Here is a 19,036-nt window from a genome sequence, read left to right on the forward strand (position 1 = left end):
CCGGCAGCAGACGTCGGCATTTAACCTGCGACAGCGGCCTGCACCTGAGGGCAGCCGCGAGCTCGAGTACCGCCCGCCCGCCGCGGGGGACAGCCCCGAGGAGCCTCGGAAGGGAAGAAAGGGGTATGGCGCGTCCCCCTCGCCGCCAGGAGGTACGCTAGGCCGGGGCGGGCCAGGGAGTCGGCGAACAGCGACCCGGAGAGCGAGAGAGAGAGTGTGAGAGAGAGTGAGAGAGGGAGCGGCAGAGGCTCCGGGCGGAGCGGAGAGCAGAGGAGCCGTTTCCCCGGGACGTCCGCCGCCGCCGCCGCCGCAGGGATGCGGGCGCGTGTTGCCGCCGCCGCGTCGCGGCTCAAGTGAGAGGAGAGTCGGGGGACAGGGCCCAGGAGCCTCGGGGCTCGCCTGTGAGCTTACTCTCGTGCCGGGCCCCCCAGCCCCGAGCCGCCGCCGCCATCATGCCGGTGAAGAAGAAGAGCGGCTTCCAGATCACCAGCGTGACCACGGCGCAGGTGGCGGCCAGCAGCCTGACCGAGGACACGGAGAGCCTGGAGGACCCGGACGAGTCCCGCACCGAGGACCTCTCCTCGGACATCTTCGACGTGTCCTCGCGGGCCACCGACTACGAGCAGGAGGAGGTGTGCGACCGCAGCTCGTCCGAGGAGACGCTCAACAACGTGGGAGAGGCGGACACCCCGGGCGCCGTGTCTCCTAACCTGCCGCAGGACGGCCTGCCCGGCCCCGCCCGGCCCCGGCCCGCCCGGCCCCGCGCCATGCGGCCTGTCCTCCCGCCTGACCGCCGGCCCAGCGACTCCCGCTCCCGGGGCGGCCGGCGGGGCGGGTCCGGCCGCCACGCCGCCTCTGTCCTCCTCCAGCAGCGGCACGGCCTCGGTGCAGCCCGCCGTCGCCTGCACCTCCCGCTTCAGGGTGATCAAGCTGGACCACGGCTCGGGCGAGCCTTTCCGCCGCGGTCGCTGGACCTGCACCGAGTTTTACGACCGGGACTCGGACAGCACTGTGCTCGGCAGGACGTGCGACAGCATCCGCCACAACAGCAGCGCCCTGGAGCAGCAGAGCGCCGAGAGGGACAGCGGCCTCGGCGCCACGGCCAGCTCCGGCCTCGGCCTCCCGTCTCACTCGGTGCCCGCCGCCGAGTCGCTGAGCGACGGCTCGCAAGTGGTCGCCGTCTCGCAAGTCTATCCCACCTCTGCGGTAGTCAACCCATCGCTGGGAGGCCCACAGCAGCACCAGTCCCTGGTAAACGTCCAGACTGCGGCAGGACAACCGAATGGGATGGCCCTGCAGCCACCAAATGCAACCATCTCCCAGACCAACGTGGCTGGGGCACCTCTGCAGGCGCCACCGCCGCAGTTTACCTTCGCTCAGACCCAGCTCCCACCCGTGCATCTACTGCCATCGCAAGCCGCAGTTCCCAACAGCCAGCTCGAGTATATGCAACTTATGCAGGGTCCTGGAGCCATCCCGCAATCCGCAAATTCACTTATACCCAGTGCTGGAGGTCCCAGCCTAACTGTGGTTCCCGGTCCTTCACCAGTGATGCAGGCCAGTGGAGCTCTAGTGATGGGAGTGCCAGCACAGAGCAGTGATTCAGTCGGTCTAAGTGGACAAGGGATGCAAAATGTTGTGCCAGGTACTGTGCCAGGTGTGGTCTTGCAGCATCAAAGCCTGGGCTCATCAGGGGTTCAGCAACATGTTCAAGCTTCAAGTCTGCAGCCTGGAATGGTCAGTCAGCTGTCTGGATTGTTTAGTGGGTCTCACATTGTGGCTCCTGGCATCCAAAATGTGCCTGCAGTTGTGCCCAGTACTGGTGTTTCAAGTGTACCAACTAGTATGCCTACTAGTATATCTACCACTCCTGTTACTATGCCAAATGTTCCAGCAACAATGGTTCAACTTCAGCAAAGCACTCAGACATCGATTATTGGGAGTACCACTGGCCTGATGCAGTCTGGGCTTCCTGCTGCGATGCAAGGTTCAATCAATTTATCTTCAACCATGTCACAGACTAACCTTAGTCAGTTCCCGGCACAACAAGGAGCAGGCCAACTGGAGGAGAGACGGAGTTCAGAACAGCTCATACCTCAATCTGGTGAAAGCAAACCCTCTATGAAGCCTTTTATTCCTGAGATTCTTGGTAACCCTCTGCATTTACAAGTGGCAACTCCAATGAACAGCCTTGCAAATTCTGTGTTCTCTATCCCGATTGATGGGGATGAAGACAGGTACGATATTTATCTTTTGTGAGTTAATGTTTGCCGTTTGTGCATTGCATTTGGTTTGAAAGATGCCTTGTGGTTTTCTTTGTGCCTTAACATGCTTCAGTTCTGATGTTCAAAAGGCACATTGCTGCTTGCACCTATCCTAAGTTGTCTTAAGTTGGGGGTAAGATTCCCCAAGGCATCTTACCTGAGTGACCTTTCTTTCCATGAACAATGTTGCTGGGTTGTAGCACAATAATGGGTATCATTCCATAGTGATCAGAACTGGGAAACTGGCTCATTTCCTTCCCTTTCTAAACCAGGAAATGCTGAGGCCAGTGTTTTTTTGCCCACTGTACAGACCATTAATCAGATGGTCTGGTGTTCCAAACTAAAATAGTCCTGGTGCTTGTGGGCTGGTGACGAGTCAGTAAATTGATCGACCGATATGCTGATTTAATGGCACCTTTTGGGAGTGATGTGCTTGCTGTGTTTGGGGTGCTGGCAACCTTTTTACAAGCCTAATGCCTCTTTATGGTTTGTCAATTTATGATGGTTGCTCTATGAAGGGCCTTTCTGTAGTGTGCCATTTTATAAAGCTTGAATTAAACAAAGTATTGCTGATTATGTTTATACATTGCTGGGTATTTGCTAATATATTTTGGCCAGCAAAGTTTTTATCGAGAATCTCAAATCTTATTGAGAAATTGAAGTTTCATGTGGAATCAATATCATGCTTTCAGCTCCAACACTACCTAATGTGGACTTCAGGAACAATTGGGCATTTGTCTTAAAAACTAATCTAATAAATTAGCACCTAAAAATCCTCTTTTTAATCTACAACATAAAATACTTTTTAAACCCCCCAAAAGAAGTTAAAGGTAAATGTACTGTTACCAAATGTTACTTTGAGGTGCTGCATATCTGAGATTCTTTCCTCTTGAGGAAATATTGGATTCAGCACGAGTGCCTCGTCTCCAACATGACATTGAGTTTTATCGTTCATAGTAATTCATATCTCATGGTGACCGACTTTAAAAGATAGCAGTTATTCATAAGCTGAGGTCTTAAGATGCTCCTTTTATTGGTGTTTATTATCTCTATTTTTTAATATAAAAAAGTATAATTTTAGTCAGGCAAAACTCCAGAAGCACTAGGTTTTGAATATGATCTGAGTTTCCATGGATCCTAGTTCCGTAAACACTTGGTTAACTGAACCCTAAGAAGTATGGAGTTTATATTATTAATGCAGTAACCATTCCCTTTTGCTGTTGGCACTGCAATGCTTCTCTGTAACTGCTGATCCTCATCCTCACCTACAAGGCCATTCACGGCCTTGCTCCCTCCTACCTCTCCGACCGTGCCTTCAGCTCCCCTCTCGACTCTCTACCCCCTCCTCACTCCCTCCCTTCCCTCCCCTCACCCTGACCATCTCCCCCCTGCTCGGGTCCTGACCTAATTGTCCAGCGCCTTGGGATGTCCTCCCGACGTGAAAGGCACTCTATAAATGAAATCTTGTTGTTGTTGAAAGATCATAGTTTCAATAATTGGTAACTCATCATCTAAGCTGCCACTCCAATACAGCGCTGTAGTGTTTGAGGTGTCGTACTTCGGAAAAGATATCTGCCTAGGAGAATGTTAAAGATCCCATGCCAATGTTCGAAATGAGATAGAAGTTTCTACCAGTGGTCTGGCCAACAATCCCTCAGATAAAATTGGTCCTTCATTTCATGGCAGTTTGTGGGACATTGCTGTGCGCAAATTGGCTGCCCCGTTAACTAAATTTTACAATAAATTCCTGTGAAATGCTGCTATGAGACATCTTCCTGAATTGAAAGGTGTTATATCAAATATGGGGCTTTTATTATTTAAACTTAACTCTGGAAAGAAATCTTTTGTATAAATTATGCATATCTTCTATGATTGCTTTCTCCCCCTGACAAAATGCCTTGAACTTGTGTCCGATTTAGATCACTTGTGATTTCTATAAATTCCCCAAAGCAGTTACCATGTACTTTGCATGTGTGGTATGCTTTTCCATTGCTGCATGGTGGCTGGGGAAAAAATTAACATTTGATTTGTCAAACTTGAAATACTGAATGAAACCATATTTAACCTTTAACTTGCACTATTGCTGTTGGGGTTTGTATATTTGGGAGGATGAGTCCCAGCATTGGTTTTCCCCTGACCACAGACAATACAGCAGACTTGCCATTTCATCTGCACTGAGTATATAAAGGGCTATCACATTGCTATCTGTTTAATAATTGAGGCTATAATGGTTAGGGCAGTCAAGAATTAATAGTTGTACTTATATAATATAAGGAATATAATGCTGCATTGTACATTGCATTAGGAGCACTTATTTTGCATTGACTAAATGCTGGAGGAAATGTTTCCACTGGTTAGAAGCAGGATGCATCAGGAGCAGCTGTTTCCAGTTAGGCAGGCCAAAATATCTTTACAAATGGTTTGTTGCACACTTGTTAACTGGTCTGCAATATGCTTGTTTTAGTTGAGGCTTTATTTCTGATGATTACCAATTATAATCTTGGAAGCATATAATATAAATTGGTCATTTTCAATTCACGACTGTTTGTGGGACACTGCTGTGCGCAATTGGCTGCCGCGTTCGCCCACAAATGTACAGTCAATTCACTTTACAGTATATTCTGTGAAACGCTTTGGGACGTCTAGAAGACGTGAAAAGCACTATATCAAATGCAAGGATTATTATTGTTGTTTTAGGAGATAGCTACGGCATCACAGCTGACTAAATAGGATGTATTCACAATTTTTATTGTACTCCCATCACTAACTACGTTTTATATACTCATTATCCATAGATGTGATACAGTGCCTTTCATGTTGGAAGGACGGCTCAAAGTGCTTCAACGGATTATTGTAAAGTGTAGTGACTATTTTGCATTAAACATGGCCAATTTGCACTTAATAATGTCACAAACGCTCATGAAGTGAATTACTCAATTTTATTTTGAGGATTGTTGGGCAGCACACCAGAAGAGAGAAATACCCTTCTCTTTTTGAATAGTGCCATGGGATCCTCCTGAACAGGCAAATGGTACTTCGGTTTAACATTTCATTCGAAGGACAGCACCTCTGACACTTCCGTGCTCCCCCAGTACTATCCTGGAGCATCAACCTAAACTGTGAGCTCAAAGTCCCAACATGGAGTTTCAACCCACAACCTTCTGACTTGGAGGCATGTGCTTCTACCAACTGAGACAGGCTGACACTCAGCCTGTTGGGTAGCCGACACAATAGATTTTACCTTCAATTTTGTGACTCGGCTGATAAAGGAACTGTCTGAAGATGAGTCAAACACTGAGAAGATCTCTGTTTAGTGTCCTGTATTGCTGGCTTCGCTGATCTCAGCTGACCCTGGGCTTGTGAGGTCCCTATTTTATGCTGATGATTTGCCTCATATGAAGCTGCAAGAAAGTGCATGAGAATGATAGCCCCACCCTCTGTGGTCATTCGCTGTCTGCTTTGGCGCAGAGAACAGATGCTTGTGCAGGATCTTGGGCCTGTGGCTAGCACACTTAGCACCGAATATCAACATAGGAGCAGATCCACAAAGTGTTGGAAGATGAACTGAATTGGTGTACCTGCAGCTGATTGTAAAATAACTTACTTTGAACGTATACATAAAACGGTAACTGTTCTTGAGTGCAGTAGTGTTTTAGGTTTGCCCTGTTTTTAAACGTGTTGATCAAAGGCCATAGTCTCAGGACCTCCCACAGGTTGAGTTGGCATTTGAGTGCTGAACAAGGGAGTCACTGCCAGTATTTTCCTTGGAAACTGTGCAAATATTAGTGCACCTTCAAGTGACTGAAAGCTGTTACTGCATTCTTTTAAGTATAGTAATTAATTTCCCAGGTTTGCAGGACTTTCTGTTGGAATTCCCTATAAACCCAGGAAACAAAAATCAGACTTTAAATTTGGGAAAATGTTGTCATCTGCCCTAAACTGGGTTAAAAGCTCTTGGGATTATTGCCTATATTGTACATGGAAAAACCTGCAGTATTTTGTATGAACCTAAGTAGTTATGTAAAATAATACTCCTTGCATTTGATACAGCACCATATCATAGAGTAGTGACTATGTAATGGTTGGTGAATGTGGCTAATAATTTGTACTCAGCAATGTCCCACAAACAGCTATGAAATGAATGATCGTGTTTACCTGGAGACTTGTTTACCAGGAGAAAGGAAACTCCCTTCTCGTTTTGAATAGTGTCATGAGATTTTGACTGGGCAGCCAGGATAGACCTCAGTTTGATATTTCATCCGAAAGTCTGGACCTCCACCCATGACCCCCACCATCACAGATTGGAGTGCCACACTAGACTATGAGCTCAAAGAACCAACATGAATTCTTGAGATTTCACATACTTTCCGATGCGAAGGGTGCTATACAAGTGTAACTTGTTGCTGTATTGTTAAAGGGCACACATCTGTGAACGTTAGATTGAAATTAGTTGTTAGCTCTTCGGTTGCTCCATCTCGCTCGGTGACCAGTTCTCTGTTACTACGCCCCACCCCACCACCACTGGGTCACTCCCAAATTCCCTTCTTGCTCTTTATTCCCCTTTAGAAACGTTTCTTTGACCGTGCATTTGGTCAATGCCCTTGAATTCTCACTGTTTGGTGCTTCCCTATCATCTCTGTGAAGCACATTGAGGCTTTCGTCCTTTAAAGTTGTAATGTAAATGATTATTGTTGTAGTGTTGGGCTAATGCACAATGCGACAAGATGCATTCTGTTGGCAGCAGACTGTTGATCTTTGGTTACTAGGGTCTTTTTTTGGGGAAGAGTTTTACCGTTTACCAATGGGATCATCTGCTCAATGTTTCCAGTGGCAGAGAACCACTCCCTATCTGGGTAATTCTTCAGGAGTACCCTGCTTCCCTGTGATGGGAATGATTTAACTCAATATCTTAAAATTAAACTGCCAATCCTTGATACTTGCCTGCAGATATGAATTGCATGATTAGATTTTAACCAATACTACCTTTTAATCCATGGGCTTTGCTGTGCATTTGAATAGAGGGTGTGGTTATCTGCTGCTTTAGGCCGGCAGATACCTGACAGCCACAGGTGTATAGTGCAGCTCATTTACCAGAGATAGCTGATCTCTGAACTCTAGCCTGCATTCCAGGAGCAGCAAATGAGCTTCGTTTTACAAATTGACCATTGTAGTCTCGCAGAGGCTTTTCGGAAACCTCTGGCCTCTGTATGTTCTCCTATTAGCCAAGTTGAGACTTAGACTGTCCTCTTCTGCTGCTGAATTTTAGTGTATTGCTAGCATCTCCAATAAAAAATATGTGATTGACTAATCTTCTTTATAGTAACTGTTATTAAAGTGTTGTACCCAGTTATCTCTTATGCTAGTCTGCGTCTTCTACACATTTGAAGAGACTGTGAGCAAGGCTAGTGACTGATTTTCCTAACTGAACTCTATACAATAAACTGGTGGCCCAAGTCATGTCTGATGACTAAATCATGTCTAATGTCTTCTCCCTTGGAGCTGTTTGTGCTGCTGTAGATAAACCTGTTTCCAGAAAAATGGCTACATCATTGGCTGATTTGTGGCCCAGCAAGAAGTACATATGTATTTTATTTTTAATTGAGTCAGTGAGTAGTTGTCCTCTGAAGAATGGCCTGTTTATTCATGTATATGTTAACGTGCTACGTAATATCCCCAGATCTATTTTTCCCTTTTCAAACCGCACACAACCATACTCACAGCATTTGTAGAAAACATTATTTTTCCCATGGCTCTTTATTCTCCCTCTCTAGTTTACAGGATACTTAAATAATGTAATAGGTTGTGATTTCAGGGTCTTGTTTGCTATCTATTTCTAAACATTACAAAGTACTCTACTCAAAGTACTGAAAGACCCCCCCACCCAGCTTCTTTGTGACCCTGGGTTAAATACACAAGAAGATCAAACGGAGTGGGGGGGTGTGTGTAGATGTTTACAAGACTCGCTGCATAGTCTGTAAGGCTTCATGTGTTTCTTTTTTTAAAAAAAGCAGTTCTTTAACTGTGAGAATTACTTAAGCCAACAGCAAATGAGGTTAGATGCAGCAGCTTGTCAATCACATGTAGTGTTGGCGACATTAGTGGTTTCTGCTGATGTTTGAGCCTTGACTTTCAAAACTGGACAGAAACTAAATTGAGGCAGTGGCTCAAGTGGCTGCATAAACTGTTGTGAACAATGCCTGGTCTGTGCTGGAGAGGGGAATTGAGGACAGCAGGCTGATTGTAAGGGCTCGATTTAGTGTATTTTTCTTTATTGTGTTCAAACAGCTGTGCATTTTGCTGCTTTATGAACTCTGAATCTACTTAATGCTAAACTAATTGTATCCTTAACTGCATGAGGGCAGCGCATGGTAGAAGCAGCAATCACTCTCGCATGCAAAAAATGGCCGACAGTGGCTTGTGGAATAGTTCCTAAAGATGGCATTTAGTGGTGTGTACTGTGGTGTGTTTTTTAAAAAGCTGGAGGAGTGTTTGCTAGAAATCCTACCTTTCAGTCAGTCGAAGTCCACATTATTCCTTTTAATATGGTAAACTGGAATGCTTCCCTTTGCCAAATGTTCTAGAAGACGCTGTGCTGACCTTTTGCACTTAATTGTTGTCTCTTCAGGTGTTCGTGATCTTTCTGTTTGACGAACTGTCTCTGGATGTTCTGCATCCTGGTGCACTGTGAAATGTTAATGAACCTTCCTCCATAAAGCCAGGGATTCACGCTGGGATACAGACTCTCTGGCTCAGCAGTGCTCAGAGCCCTGTCGGAATGGCTATTCATGTACGAGCTGCAATTGTCACTGCTCTTTGACCTGACGGGAACAGCATGATAGACCATCCCAGTATTTAGATCCACTCAAAAGCAGAGTTCAGTAGCTCGTGATCAGAAGCAGGAAACTGCAGGTTCCCCTTTCCTCAGGCCAGTTGTTGATGGCACAGCCACCCTGACTAAGATCAGCTAGCTCAGCGCACATTGCCAATTAGACTTCAATCGTTTGCACTTAGTTCCTCTTCACATGGTGGGGGGATTCTGTAAATTGGAGATTAGGTGAGGATCAGACTGGTGCTGTCTGTAATGTTACAACTCACTATCTGGGTTCTCTCAACAATGCACACTTATGCTACTGGCTGGACAGATAGAACAAAGAAAGGATGCAATCCAAGGTCAGGGTGGACAGCACAACAACAACAAATTCCAATTACACAAATTCACATCCCAAGGCGCTATACAGTCAGGGATTTGGACCCGAGCGGGGAGTTGGGATCAGGAGGGACGGAGGGCAGGGAGGGTAGGAAAGTTACTGAAGGTGTGGTCGAAGAGGAGGGTCTTGAGAATGTATCTTGAGTCCTGTAGCTTGGTAGTTAGAGCACTTGCCTCGCAAATGAGAGGGCCTGGGTTTGATTCCCGGGCAGGGCAAGTTTCTTTATTCGACATGGCTCTATTCACCTAGCAGTAAGTAGGAACCCGGTTGTTTTCGATTAGCGGATCGCTTTTCTGGGCATAATAATCCCTTCAAAATTAATTTTAAAAAATTGGTCACTTAATCCATGACTGTTCGTGGGATACCGCTGTGTACAATTGGCTGCCACGTTTCGCCCACAAAATATGTACAGTCAATTCACTTTACAGTATATTCTGTGAAGCGGTTTGAGATGTTTTAAAGATGTCATAAGGCACTATATCAACTGTAAGGATTATTATTATTGAATGAGACAAGGGAGGAAGCAAGGTGGAGGAACTAGGGATTGAGTCTGGTGCAGGAGAGGACACGAGCTGCAGAGTTCTGAATGATTTGCAGGTTGTGGAGGGAAGAGTTGGGAAGATTGACAAGGGAGTTGGCGTAGTCGAGCCTAGAAGCAACTTGTAGCTTCAATCCAAGCTGAAAGAAGTAACTTATAGCTTGGACTGAAACCAGCATCCCCTGCATTGCTCAGTGAGCCAGTATACAAATCAGTGGTTTTAATTTGAAGTCCCTTGGAACTTTAATAATAATTAATAATTCTTGCATTTGATTATAGCCCTTTACGTTGGGAGGATGTCTCCAAGTGCTTACAGGATTTCTGTAAAGTGTAGCGACTGTATTTTGTGGACAAATGCAGCAGCCAATTTTTTGCACAGCAATGTAACAAAACAGCCATGAAGTGAATGGCCAATTACATTTTTTTGAGCTATTATTGAGTGCAGGCTTGATTGAATTTATACAGTGGCAGTGTATCTCAATCCAGTATCTCAATCCCCATTCATACAATTTCTCAGCATTGGCCATGATCGCAGTATGAGCTATGCATGAATGAAACTGACAAGTTATGGAAAGTATGTGTGGGTGATAGGAACTGATTTGAGACTGATTCACTCATTTCTCTCATAGCTTTGCAGCTGTCTGTGTCTGATAGAAATCATGTTCATAATCACTCTGGCCAGAGTTGAAAGGAAAATGGTCGCAATCCCTCACCGAAAATTTCTGTGTGTAGCTCGTCGGAAATATTAGAGAGAAGGCCTATGTTTCTGTAGCTGAAATACTGCCAGTTGAGTGATTTATTGCGACAGGATGATGTGGCATTTTTTTCTTGAATGAAATCCATATATTCCACGTGCTAGGCCAGAAAGGCCAGTGTTATATGCCTCTCATTATATGCCTCTGATTGACTCGTAGATTCTGGGGAAATAGCCAGTTTGAAGTAATATTTGAAAATGATTCTGCCATAGTCAGAACTTGCTGTAATCATTTAGGAAAGGTGTAGGGACTCCTGACTCGCACTGGACAGGTAAGGTTCCTGACAACATCCTGCAATCCTGACCGCATGTGAATTCATCTCTCATTCCTACCTCAGAGATGCACTCGTATTATGTGGTTTGAACCAATTGGAAAACGCAATTGGAGTGCTGAATGTGGAACAAAAAACAAAGCCTTTTTTCAGGCTGTAATTGGTTCTCTATTGTACAATAGCAATGCCTGGGCTCGGGCCATGCCGAGGATTCATTGCTGCTTGAGTGAGTGAACCTTTGAGTTCGGATTTCTGAGAGTCCAAAGTGGTGTTAAATTAACTGCTTAATTACACAACCAGTTAGATTGTTGATTGGTTTACAGAGCTATAAAAGTCCTGGGCATTGTTTATTGCGCTATTTTTCCTCTCACATTTTCTTATCAAACCTTCCTAATCCCAACGATGACGTAGTGAAACATGCCTGGTATGCTATTATCAGTCTGTTCATTTTTGAAAAATTGTAACTAATTGGGATTTCATCACTCATACAGTATGAGATTTGTGTGAGATCAAAGAAAATGTGTCCTCAGTGTTACAAAACCTGATAATTAACTAGTTTTAGGTAATACTAATCCTTACATTTGGGTATTAGTGCCTTTCACACAGGGAAAATGTCCCAAAGAGCTTCACAAAATATATTTGTAAAGTGCAGTGTGGTTTTGTGGGCGAACTCACAGCAACCAATTTGTATACAGCAATGGCCCACAAACAACTATGAAAAGAATGACCAATTTTATCTGGGGGGCTGTTGGGCAGGACACTGGAAGTAAAGGAGAGAGACATTGATCTAATTTTTGTGATGGGACAAAATCATTTGGCCAGGGTTATAAATGCAACAGTCCCTTATGAATAAATCTCCCAAAATGAAAGGTGCTATATAATGTAAAATGTATTGTGTCTCCTTTATGATAGTCACTGGACTTTAACATTTTGAAAATGCTTCCGAGATCTTTCAAAGGTACTATATTAATTGAAAGGAATAATATTGCACAGCAAAGACCTCTGATATCTTTGTGGGTAAGGCGTCACCACACGTTGCAACACTGGGCCATAAAGCACCAAGCTGGTGGCATGAGAGGCTGAGATGTTGACACTCCAGCTTCATGGTAGGGCTGCAGTTTACAATTTGGAAAGCTGAGGGTATCTGGTGTTGTGTAAGTACAAACCAGATACCTTGTGAATGGTGTGACAATGTCGTTCATTTCACCCATTTGGGGACATTTAGAGATTTTGAGATGAGCCAATACCACATGGGGGAGGTATATAGATGCACCAAGTACTACAGTGATGTACTGGGTGTGCGAATTGTACTCGCTGTCTCCCCCACCACGGCCTGAGTAGTGCATTACTGTACACAGTAAATTTAGGATAGTGGTTTGAAACCACTATTTGAGAAGATTAATCAGCCGATTGAAATGTATTTCATCTTCTGCAGTATTTTCTGCTCTTGGTTCCTGTTTTTCATCTGCAATGCAGTGTGAGCAGCACATTCTGCTAAATTCAGTGCTTTACTGTTTGGAAAGCGGGTCTGTTTTTGAAGCAAACTTCCATTGATTTAACATTGACCATATTGTCACCTGACGTACAACTGACTCGTCTGTGAAATACATGGAACTGGAGCTATTTCGGATACAAATATTTGGTGGGGGCGTTCATTTCATGCTGAGGATATTTTACATTAGAAATCTGGATATCATTATAGTTTTAAATAATAAATTATAATCGGCAGTTAGCATTATCTGTATGTTTCAGTCACTGCAGTTAGAGGTACATATTATGTATTTTGCAGGGATGATTCCAGATCTCAGTCAAGGTGATAGACGTGAATTAAAAGCTGCATTTATGCAGCAGTGCTTTGAACTGTGAACTCTCTTTGGATCTTAGTGACGTTGTGACTCCCAAAGTCTCTGGTTTTCTGCCTTTCTTCTCATCTCAGCACCTCAAGGAAATAATTGGCATTGAATTGTTGGGTACAAAAGGCGGCCTTTAAATATTTTCATGCGTCCTATGTGCCTTTCAATTAAATACATCATTTTTAGACACGTGCATGTATGTGCACACACGATACAATTATTATTTTCCCCTTCCAGGTCTGGGAGCAAGCCTGCTTCCAGCTTTTCCACAGTGCCTGAAGTGACTATTAGTGCAGTGCATTTCCTGTCTTTGGGAGTATGCTATCTGGGTGGCTACAGCCAGCACCACAAATGTGGGACTGATGGGCACAGGTCTGCACACTGGACACTAGCTCTTTGTTTTGAGTATGAATGCACTTTCCACTTCATTAAATGAAACCACTTGTTCTCAATCAGAGTTTAGTGGCCTATAAATGGGAGGAAATCTGTACAGTATCCTGCAATTGTTCTGAATGATGTCCGATGGATTTACTGTTTATTCCCTTCTGAATCTGTCTATTCTGTTTAAAAATGTTTTCATCAATTTTCTGAAGGTGGCTTGCCTCTTTTTCTGTTTGGTACAGGCCACATGCCCTATTGAGTCAAAGGGTTTGGGTTCAAGCCCTATTTCAGGACTTTGAGCTCATGCTCCAATCCAGTGCTGGGGTGTGTTGCATTATTGGAGTTGTGCTTCGGAAGAGACACTTTAACAGTGACCCCATCTGCTTGCTCTGGTGGATGTTGATAATCCCGTGGCTCTCTTGAAAAGAACGGAGTTTTTTCTGATGTCCCAACAGACATAGTTCAAGGTGCCTAAATTGTTCTTAGATGCCTGTGTTTCTAGCCTTTATCTGTTTTCACCAATTTTTGATTACAGGCCAGCAATCACCCCCAAGTGACCAGTTTTCCTTGTGTGAACCACGTAGACTTGAGCAGAAGTGTCCAATTCTATCCTCCCTCAATGTCCACAGTTTCGAGCATGGGTTAGGAATTGGGAGGGGGAACAGTGACTGAATTGCTCCTCTGGGGTGCTAAGGTCATTTTAGAATAGCTGAGATAGGTTAGCTGAGCGCACAGTGAGATTCCAGCCTGTAACCTGCTGCTCTGAATGGCTAGCTACAGCACCCAGCGGTCCCATTAACTACCTAGTCATTGAGGAAGCGGTATTATGGCTGTCTGTTGCTGCTATAAACTGGTACTTGGAGCCTGCTGGTAGGAACTCTCTTTATATGTTTACCCCCCCCATCCCCCAGGAAATGCAAGCTGAATTGTTTGACCTGCACCTCTCTGTTGTTTACTGTTGTAAGCAAGTCATATGAAGGAAACTTGCAATTAGCACAGAATCATGGGCAGCTTTGTTTGCTACACTTAGTCTTAATTCTAGTATTTTCAGGCAGCTAATAATTTTGGGATGACCCATGATAAGCTGGAGGTTTCCTGTTTAACACAAGATGTATCTGCATTGCTGAATGTTAGAACGACTAATATTTTATACCAACTGAACAGGATGTACATTATTCTTAGGATTTAGCCATTGCTGCTGAAATGTCCTGAGGTGCTCTCCTTTCAGCTGTTTGGCTGTGTACCAGCTTTGTGGTGATCGAAGCTTGGAGGGAAGAGGGAACCATTAATTGAGTTAATGCTTTTGGGAGGGGTGTACGCATTTTAATTCCTATCAAATCTGTTTGGGATGATTTCTTTCAACTGCTCTGGGACGCTGCCCAGTGTGGGGGGTGCTATATAAATCCAAGTTGTTGTTCATACATTTTCTCATTTTACGCCCTTTCCTTAATAATAATATAATAATGATCCTATTTGATATAGTACATTATACATTGGGGTGATGTTTCAAAGCTCTTCATGCAATTTACTGTACAGTGTAGTGGAAAAATGCACTGTACTAGAAATTCTTCCCACTACTTAGTGTGAATTTTTAATGAACAAAGGGTTATAAACCTCTGGCAGGTTACACTAACCCAGGTGAGAGTTCCATTGGGGATGATCTCCAGCTTTTCTCTGATCACAAAAACACAGGATTGAGTATGGAATGGATTCTTTGAATAATATATGTATATAAAACAATCCTTGCACTTGATATAGCGCTTTATCACATCTTTGAGAGTCTCAAAGCACTTCACAAAATACACTGTAAAGTGAATTAACTATTCTGGCGAAACAAATGATCAGCATACACATCTTTATAAGAAGCCATCATTCTTTTTCATGTGTGAATAAGCGATGCATATTGTCGGGTGTAATAGCATGACCTTTAGTCAAGTTAATCAAATTCAAGGATTATTTATTACTAGAGATGTGAGAGCAAGAATATTTCTGAACTGGGAATCAGAGAGTCTATGGGAAGGAGATTCCAGTAAGATTGAGATAATGGGGGGAAAGCCCACCCCAGGAAAGGTGAGACTGGAGGAACAGATTTAATGGCTTTTCCTTTTTGCTTGTTTTATATTAAGAAATATGGTACAAATTGTGGTTAATACTATTGGATTAGCAAGTAATGCCTGTAATATACATAATGTATTCCAGTTCAAATGATTCTTTGACAAAATAGCTTTCATTCACTTTGAACAGTAACAAACTAAAATGTGCTAATTAATTTCAGAGTTAATGACTCATGTGTAATGACTGTCTTAGTTGACAAACATGGCAGCAAGGTACAGAAAGTAAATTATCTTNCCCCCCACCCCTCATTTGGAGGTGTGGGATGCAAGCCCAATCTATCTGGAGGATTGTTGATTCGGACACTGGGAGGAAGGCCTCTTTTCATATAGTTATAATGTCTTTAATATCCACCTGAACAGGCAGATAGGATCTTGATTTAATGTCTTATCTGAAAGATGACAATGCAGCGTTTCCCCAATACTGCACTGGAGTGTCATGTTAGACTGTGAGTTCAAGTATCAAAATTGGGCTTGAACCACATCCTTCTGACTCAGATAGAGAGGTGATGAGAGATAGCCAAAATGACACCCTCACTCCAGTTGATCAAGTCTCCACCATGACACCTGTGCTCTGTCCTGTGTAATCACCTTCAAAAGTCCAAATCTGATAGTTGTGTCCTTCTCCAAGCCCTTTTGTATTGTGTCTGAGAATGCACTACACAAAAGGTGGCAGCATTGTACATCCGAGCTCCAGGATACTCTCTTTGAACTGTTTTACTGAAGACCTAAGTTTGATGCGGATATTGTGTCAGCTGTTCCCTTTGCGAATGGGAACACTTCTTCCAGTTCTTGCTCCAATGGGAACAGCTGATCCAGGTCCAAGTTGTCTTGCCACATCTGGAGTTGAGAAAACTGACCATTGTACATTCCCAGTTGTTCCTGGAGTTTGATTTGCCTCTGGAGACGTAGGAGTGATGTAAAGCTGTTGTATTCATGTGCAATTTGTGCATTGTTACTGTTGAAAGTGGTTACGTAATCGATTTTTTAAAAAAGAACATTAACAAAAATGTTGATAACCTGACACTCGTTGTGGTGGTTAGATTTTCAATCAGACAAGGATTTGTTGAACGTTTGCCAAAAGCCTTCTTCAATTAATTTTAGTGTGCACAAGGTATGATTAATGTTCTGTTGAGAGATCTGATTCTCAGTGCAGGAATTCTGAAAGCTGCAGCCTGTAAGCATTGTCAGTTTACAATGGAAAGCTCTCATTTCCCTTCTAAATTGACACTGCTCTCATTGTAACGTGTACTGTAATCACTTGTAGAATATGGATTGCATATGTGTAGCTCTTGTGAGGGAAGGACCTGAATAAAGCAGTTGCTGTCTGGCAGTGGTATGTGGGCACAATGTGAGTACTGGCATATCGTAAGTTGCCCTGCAGAGGTCTCTCTGCCACGCTGATGCCAAATGCTTATCAGAGGAAACTCTGACGTTTGGGATGACAGCTGGTGTGAAGTATCTGGGCGTGGGTTTCTGAGTCTGTGCACGTATTTCACATTTGGTGGATTCTAAATTGTATTTCATCCCCTGTAGTATGCAACAATTGCATGCAAATTCCGGCAGCATTCTGCAATAGTTATTCTGCATTCTCGCAAGTGAGGCTTTCCTGGTATGCGGAGAGCTGAGCAAATCCTGCTGAAGCTTTGCGCTCCAGTTGCCAGAGTACATGGAAGAGTGCCAATCTTGGCTGGTGTCAACTCTCTTACCTGAGACAGTCAGGCGGAGAAGAAGAGCAGGTAAATGGTGATTAGAGATCAGTGAACTTGATGATTCAGTACCTGAGCTGGAGGGATGTGCAGTACTTAGAATCGTACAGCACAAAAAGAGCCCATTCGGCCCATTGAGTTTGTGCCGGCTCTTTGAATAGAGCAATTAATGTCAATTCCACTCCCCAGCCCTTTCCCCATAACCCTGTAAACCCGTCCTCCTCAAATACCCGTCCACCGCGTTTTTAAAAGTAGTTATCGAATCGGCCTCGATCACCCTTTCAGGCAATGAGTTCCAGATTCGAACAACTCGCTGCGTGAAAAAATTTCTTCTCACCTCCCCTCTGCTTCTTTTAGACACACCCACCAGTGGAAACAGTTTTTCCCTTTCTAACCTATCAAATCCCCTCATGATTTTGAAGCCCTCTATTAGGTCTCCTCTGTAACCTTCTCTGCTCCAATGAGAATAATCCTCGCCTCACCAGCCTTTCCTCATAATCAAGGTCCCTCATTTCTGGTACTATCCTTGTAAATCTCCTCTGCACCTTTTCCAATGCCTTAACATCCTTCCTATAGTGTGGTGCCCAGAACTGGGCGCAATATTCTAACTGAGGCCTAACCAGTGTTTTATACAGGTTAATCATAACCTCCTGACTCTTGTACTCTATGCCCCTATTTATAAAGCCTAGTATCCCATATGCCCTTTTTACAGCTTTATCTACCTGTCCTGCCACCTTCAAGGATTCATTTACCTGCACCCCTAGGTCTTTCTGTTCTTCTTTTAAGATTGTATTACCAGCCTATATTGCCTCCCCTCATTCTTTCTACCAAAATGCATTACCTCGCATTTCTCCACATTGAAACTCATCTGCCATGTGTCTGCTCATTTTACCATTCTGTCTGTCTTCCTGCAGTTGGCTACTTCATGGGTATCAGTAATAAATGGTCTGCCAGATTTATCAATCAGACTTTATAGATATTGTACTGAGTGGTGTGGGCAGGGGGTGGGATAGGATTCCGTGAAAAGCGGTATATCAAATGCAAGGATTCCTCCACTCAGAACCAGAGAGCACTGTAAACCTTATGCACTGGTTGGTGATCTTAGCTCCACCAGCTGCAGAAAGTTTATCCAGGTCTGTCAGAGACAAGAAACCTGAGTGCTTCTGGCTGGCTCAATTGCAGCAGTTTGAGGTCTGTAGCCTTGTCTGCCTTCCTGAAGCTTTTTTCAGGGAATAGGCAAGTTGGTATGTTGGCATTTCTGCTCCCCCGCATCTGAGTTCTCAATCAATGTGACTGCAGACCTGTGTAAAGCGAGGGGTTCCCACGCTTGCCAAACTCTCAGCTTACCACAGAAAACCTTGCTGTATGTACTGACTTGTAGTGAAAGGTGTCGATTCCCAGTACAGCTTTGTGTGAGTTATTTATTGACTGACAAATTGATCAGATTGTCACCTGGTTGATCACCTTGGTTGGTGATATGATTTGGAACCCACAGAATGGTGAAGATTAATTGCTCTGAAACGACAGTGAAATAATTGCTGGTCGTAAAGTGCACGCAGTAAATCTGACATCAGTGAGCTGTTGTGGGTTACAAGGCTGTAATGTGATCTAGACTTTCAGCATTCAGCAGATTTCTGAAACCACAAGAGTAGTTTGCAAATCTCAGAAGCCTAAAACAGTCTTTGTAGTTCCTTCATTTAGCTGCTCACAGGATCTGCTGCAAGATTTGCAAGGCTGCATTCTAATCTTTGTTCAAATGATATTGATAAGCTTAGCTTCACTCAGGGGTTTTGACATACAAGACTACAAATAGTCTCAAGTCTTAACCTCAAAAGCTTAATATTTAGAACAAATCTACAACTGTTTGTGAGACTCTGCTGTACACAATTGGCTGCTGCATTTTGCCCACAAAATATAGTCAATTCACATTACAGTATATTCTGTGA

General features: G+C 44.0%; 1 protein-coding gene across 1 annotated transcript in view; it reads left to right on the plus strand.

Annotated features, from left to right (window-relative positions):
* Positions 1-240: 240 nt before the first annotated feature.
* The window catches only part of LOC103184456 (TSC22 domain family 2), a 46,544-nt gene continuing 27,748 nt past the window's right edge, over positions 241-19,036 (plus strand). The window contains 2 exon segments of the mRNA XM_007902461.2: positions 241-769; positions 771-2,237. Coding sequence (XP_007900652.2) covers positions 453-769; positions 771-2,237 — 1,784 coding nt within the window. The 5' untranslated portion in view covers positions 241-452.

The sequence above is a fragment of the Callorhinchus milii genome, unplaced genomic scaffold (genome assembly GCF_018977255.1).
Source record: "Callorhinchus milii isolate IMCB2004 unplaced genomic scaffold, IMCB_Cmil_1.0 Scaffold11, whole genome shotgun sequence".
Taxonomy (NCBI): Eukaryota; Metazoa; Chordata; class Chondrichthyes; order Chimaeriformes; family Callorhinchidae; genus Callorhinchus; species Callorhinchus milii.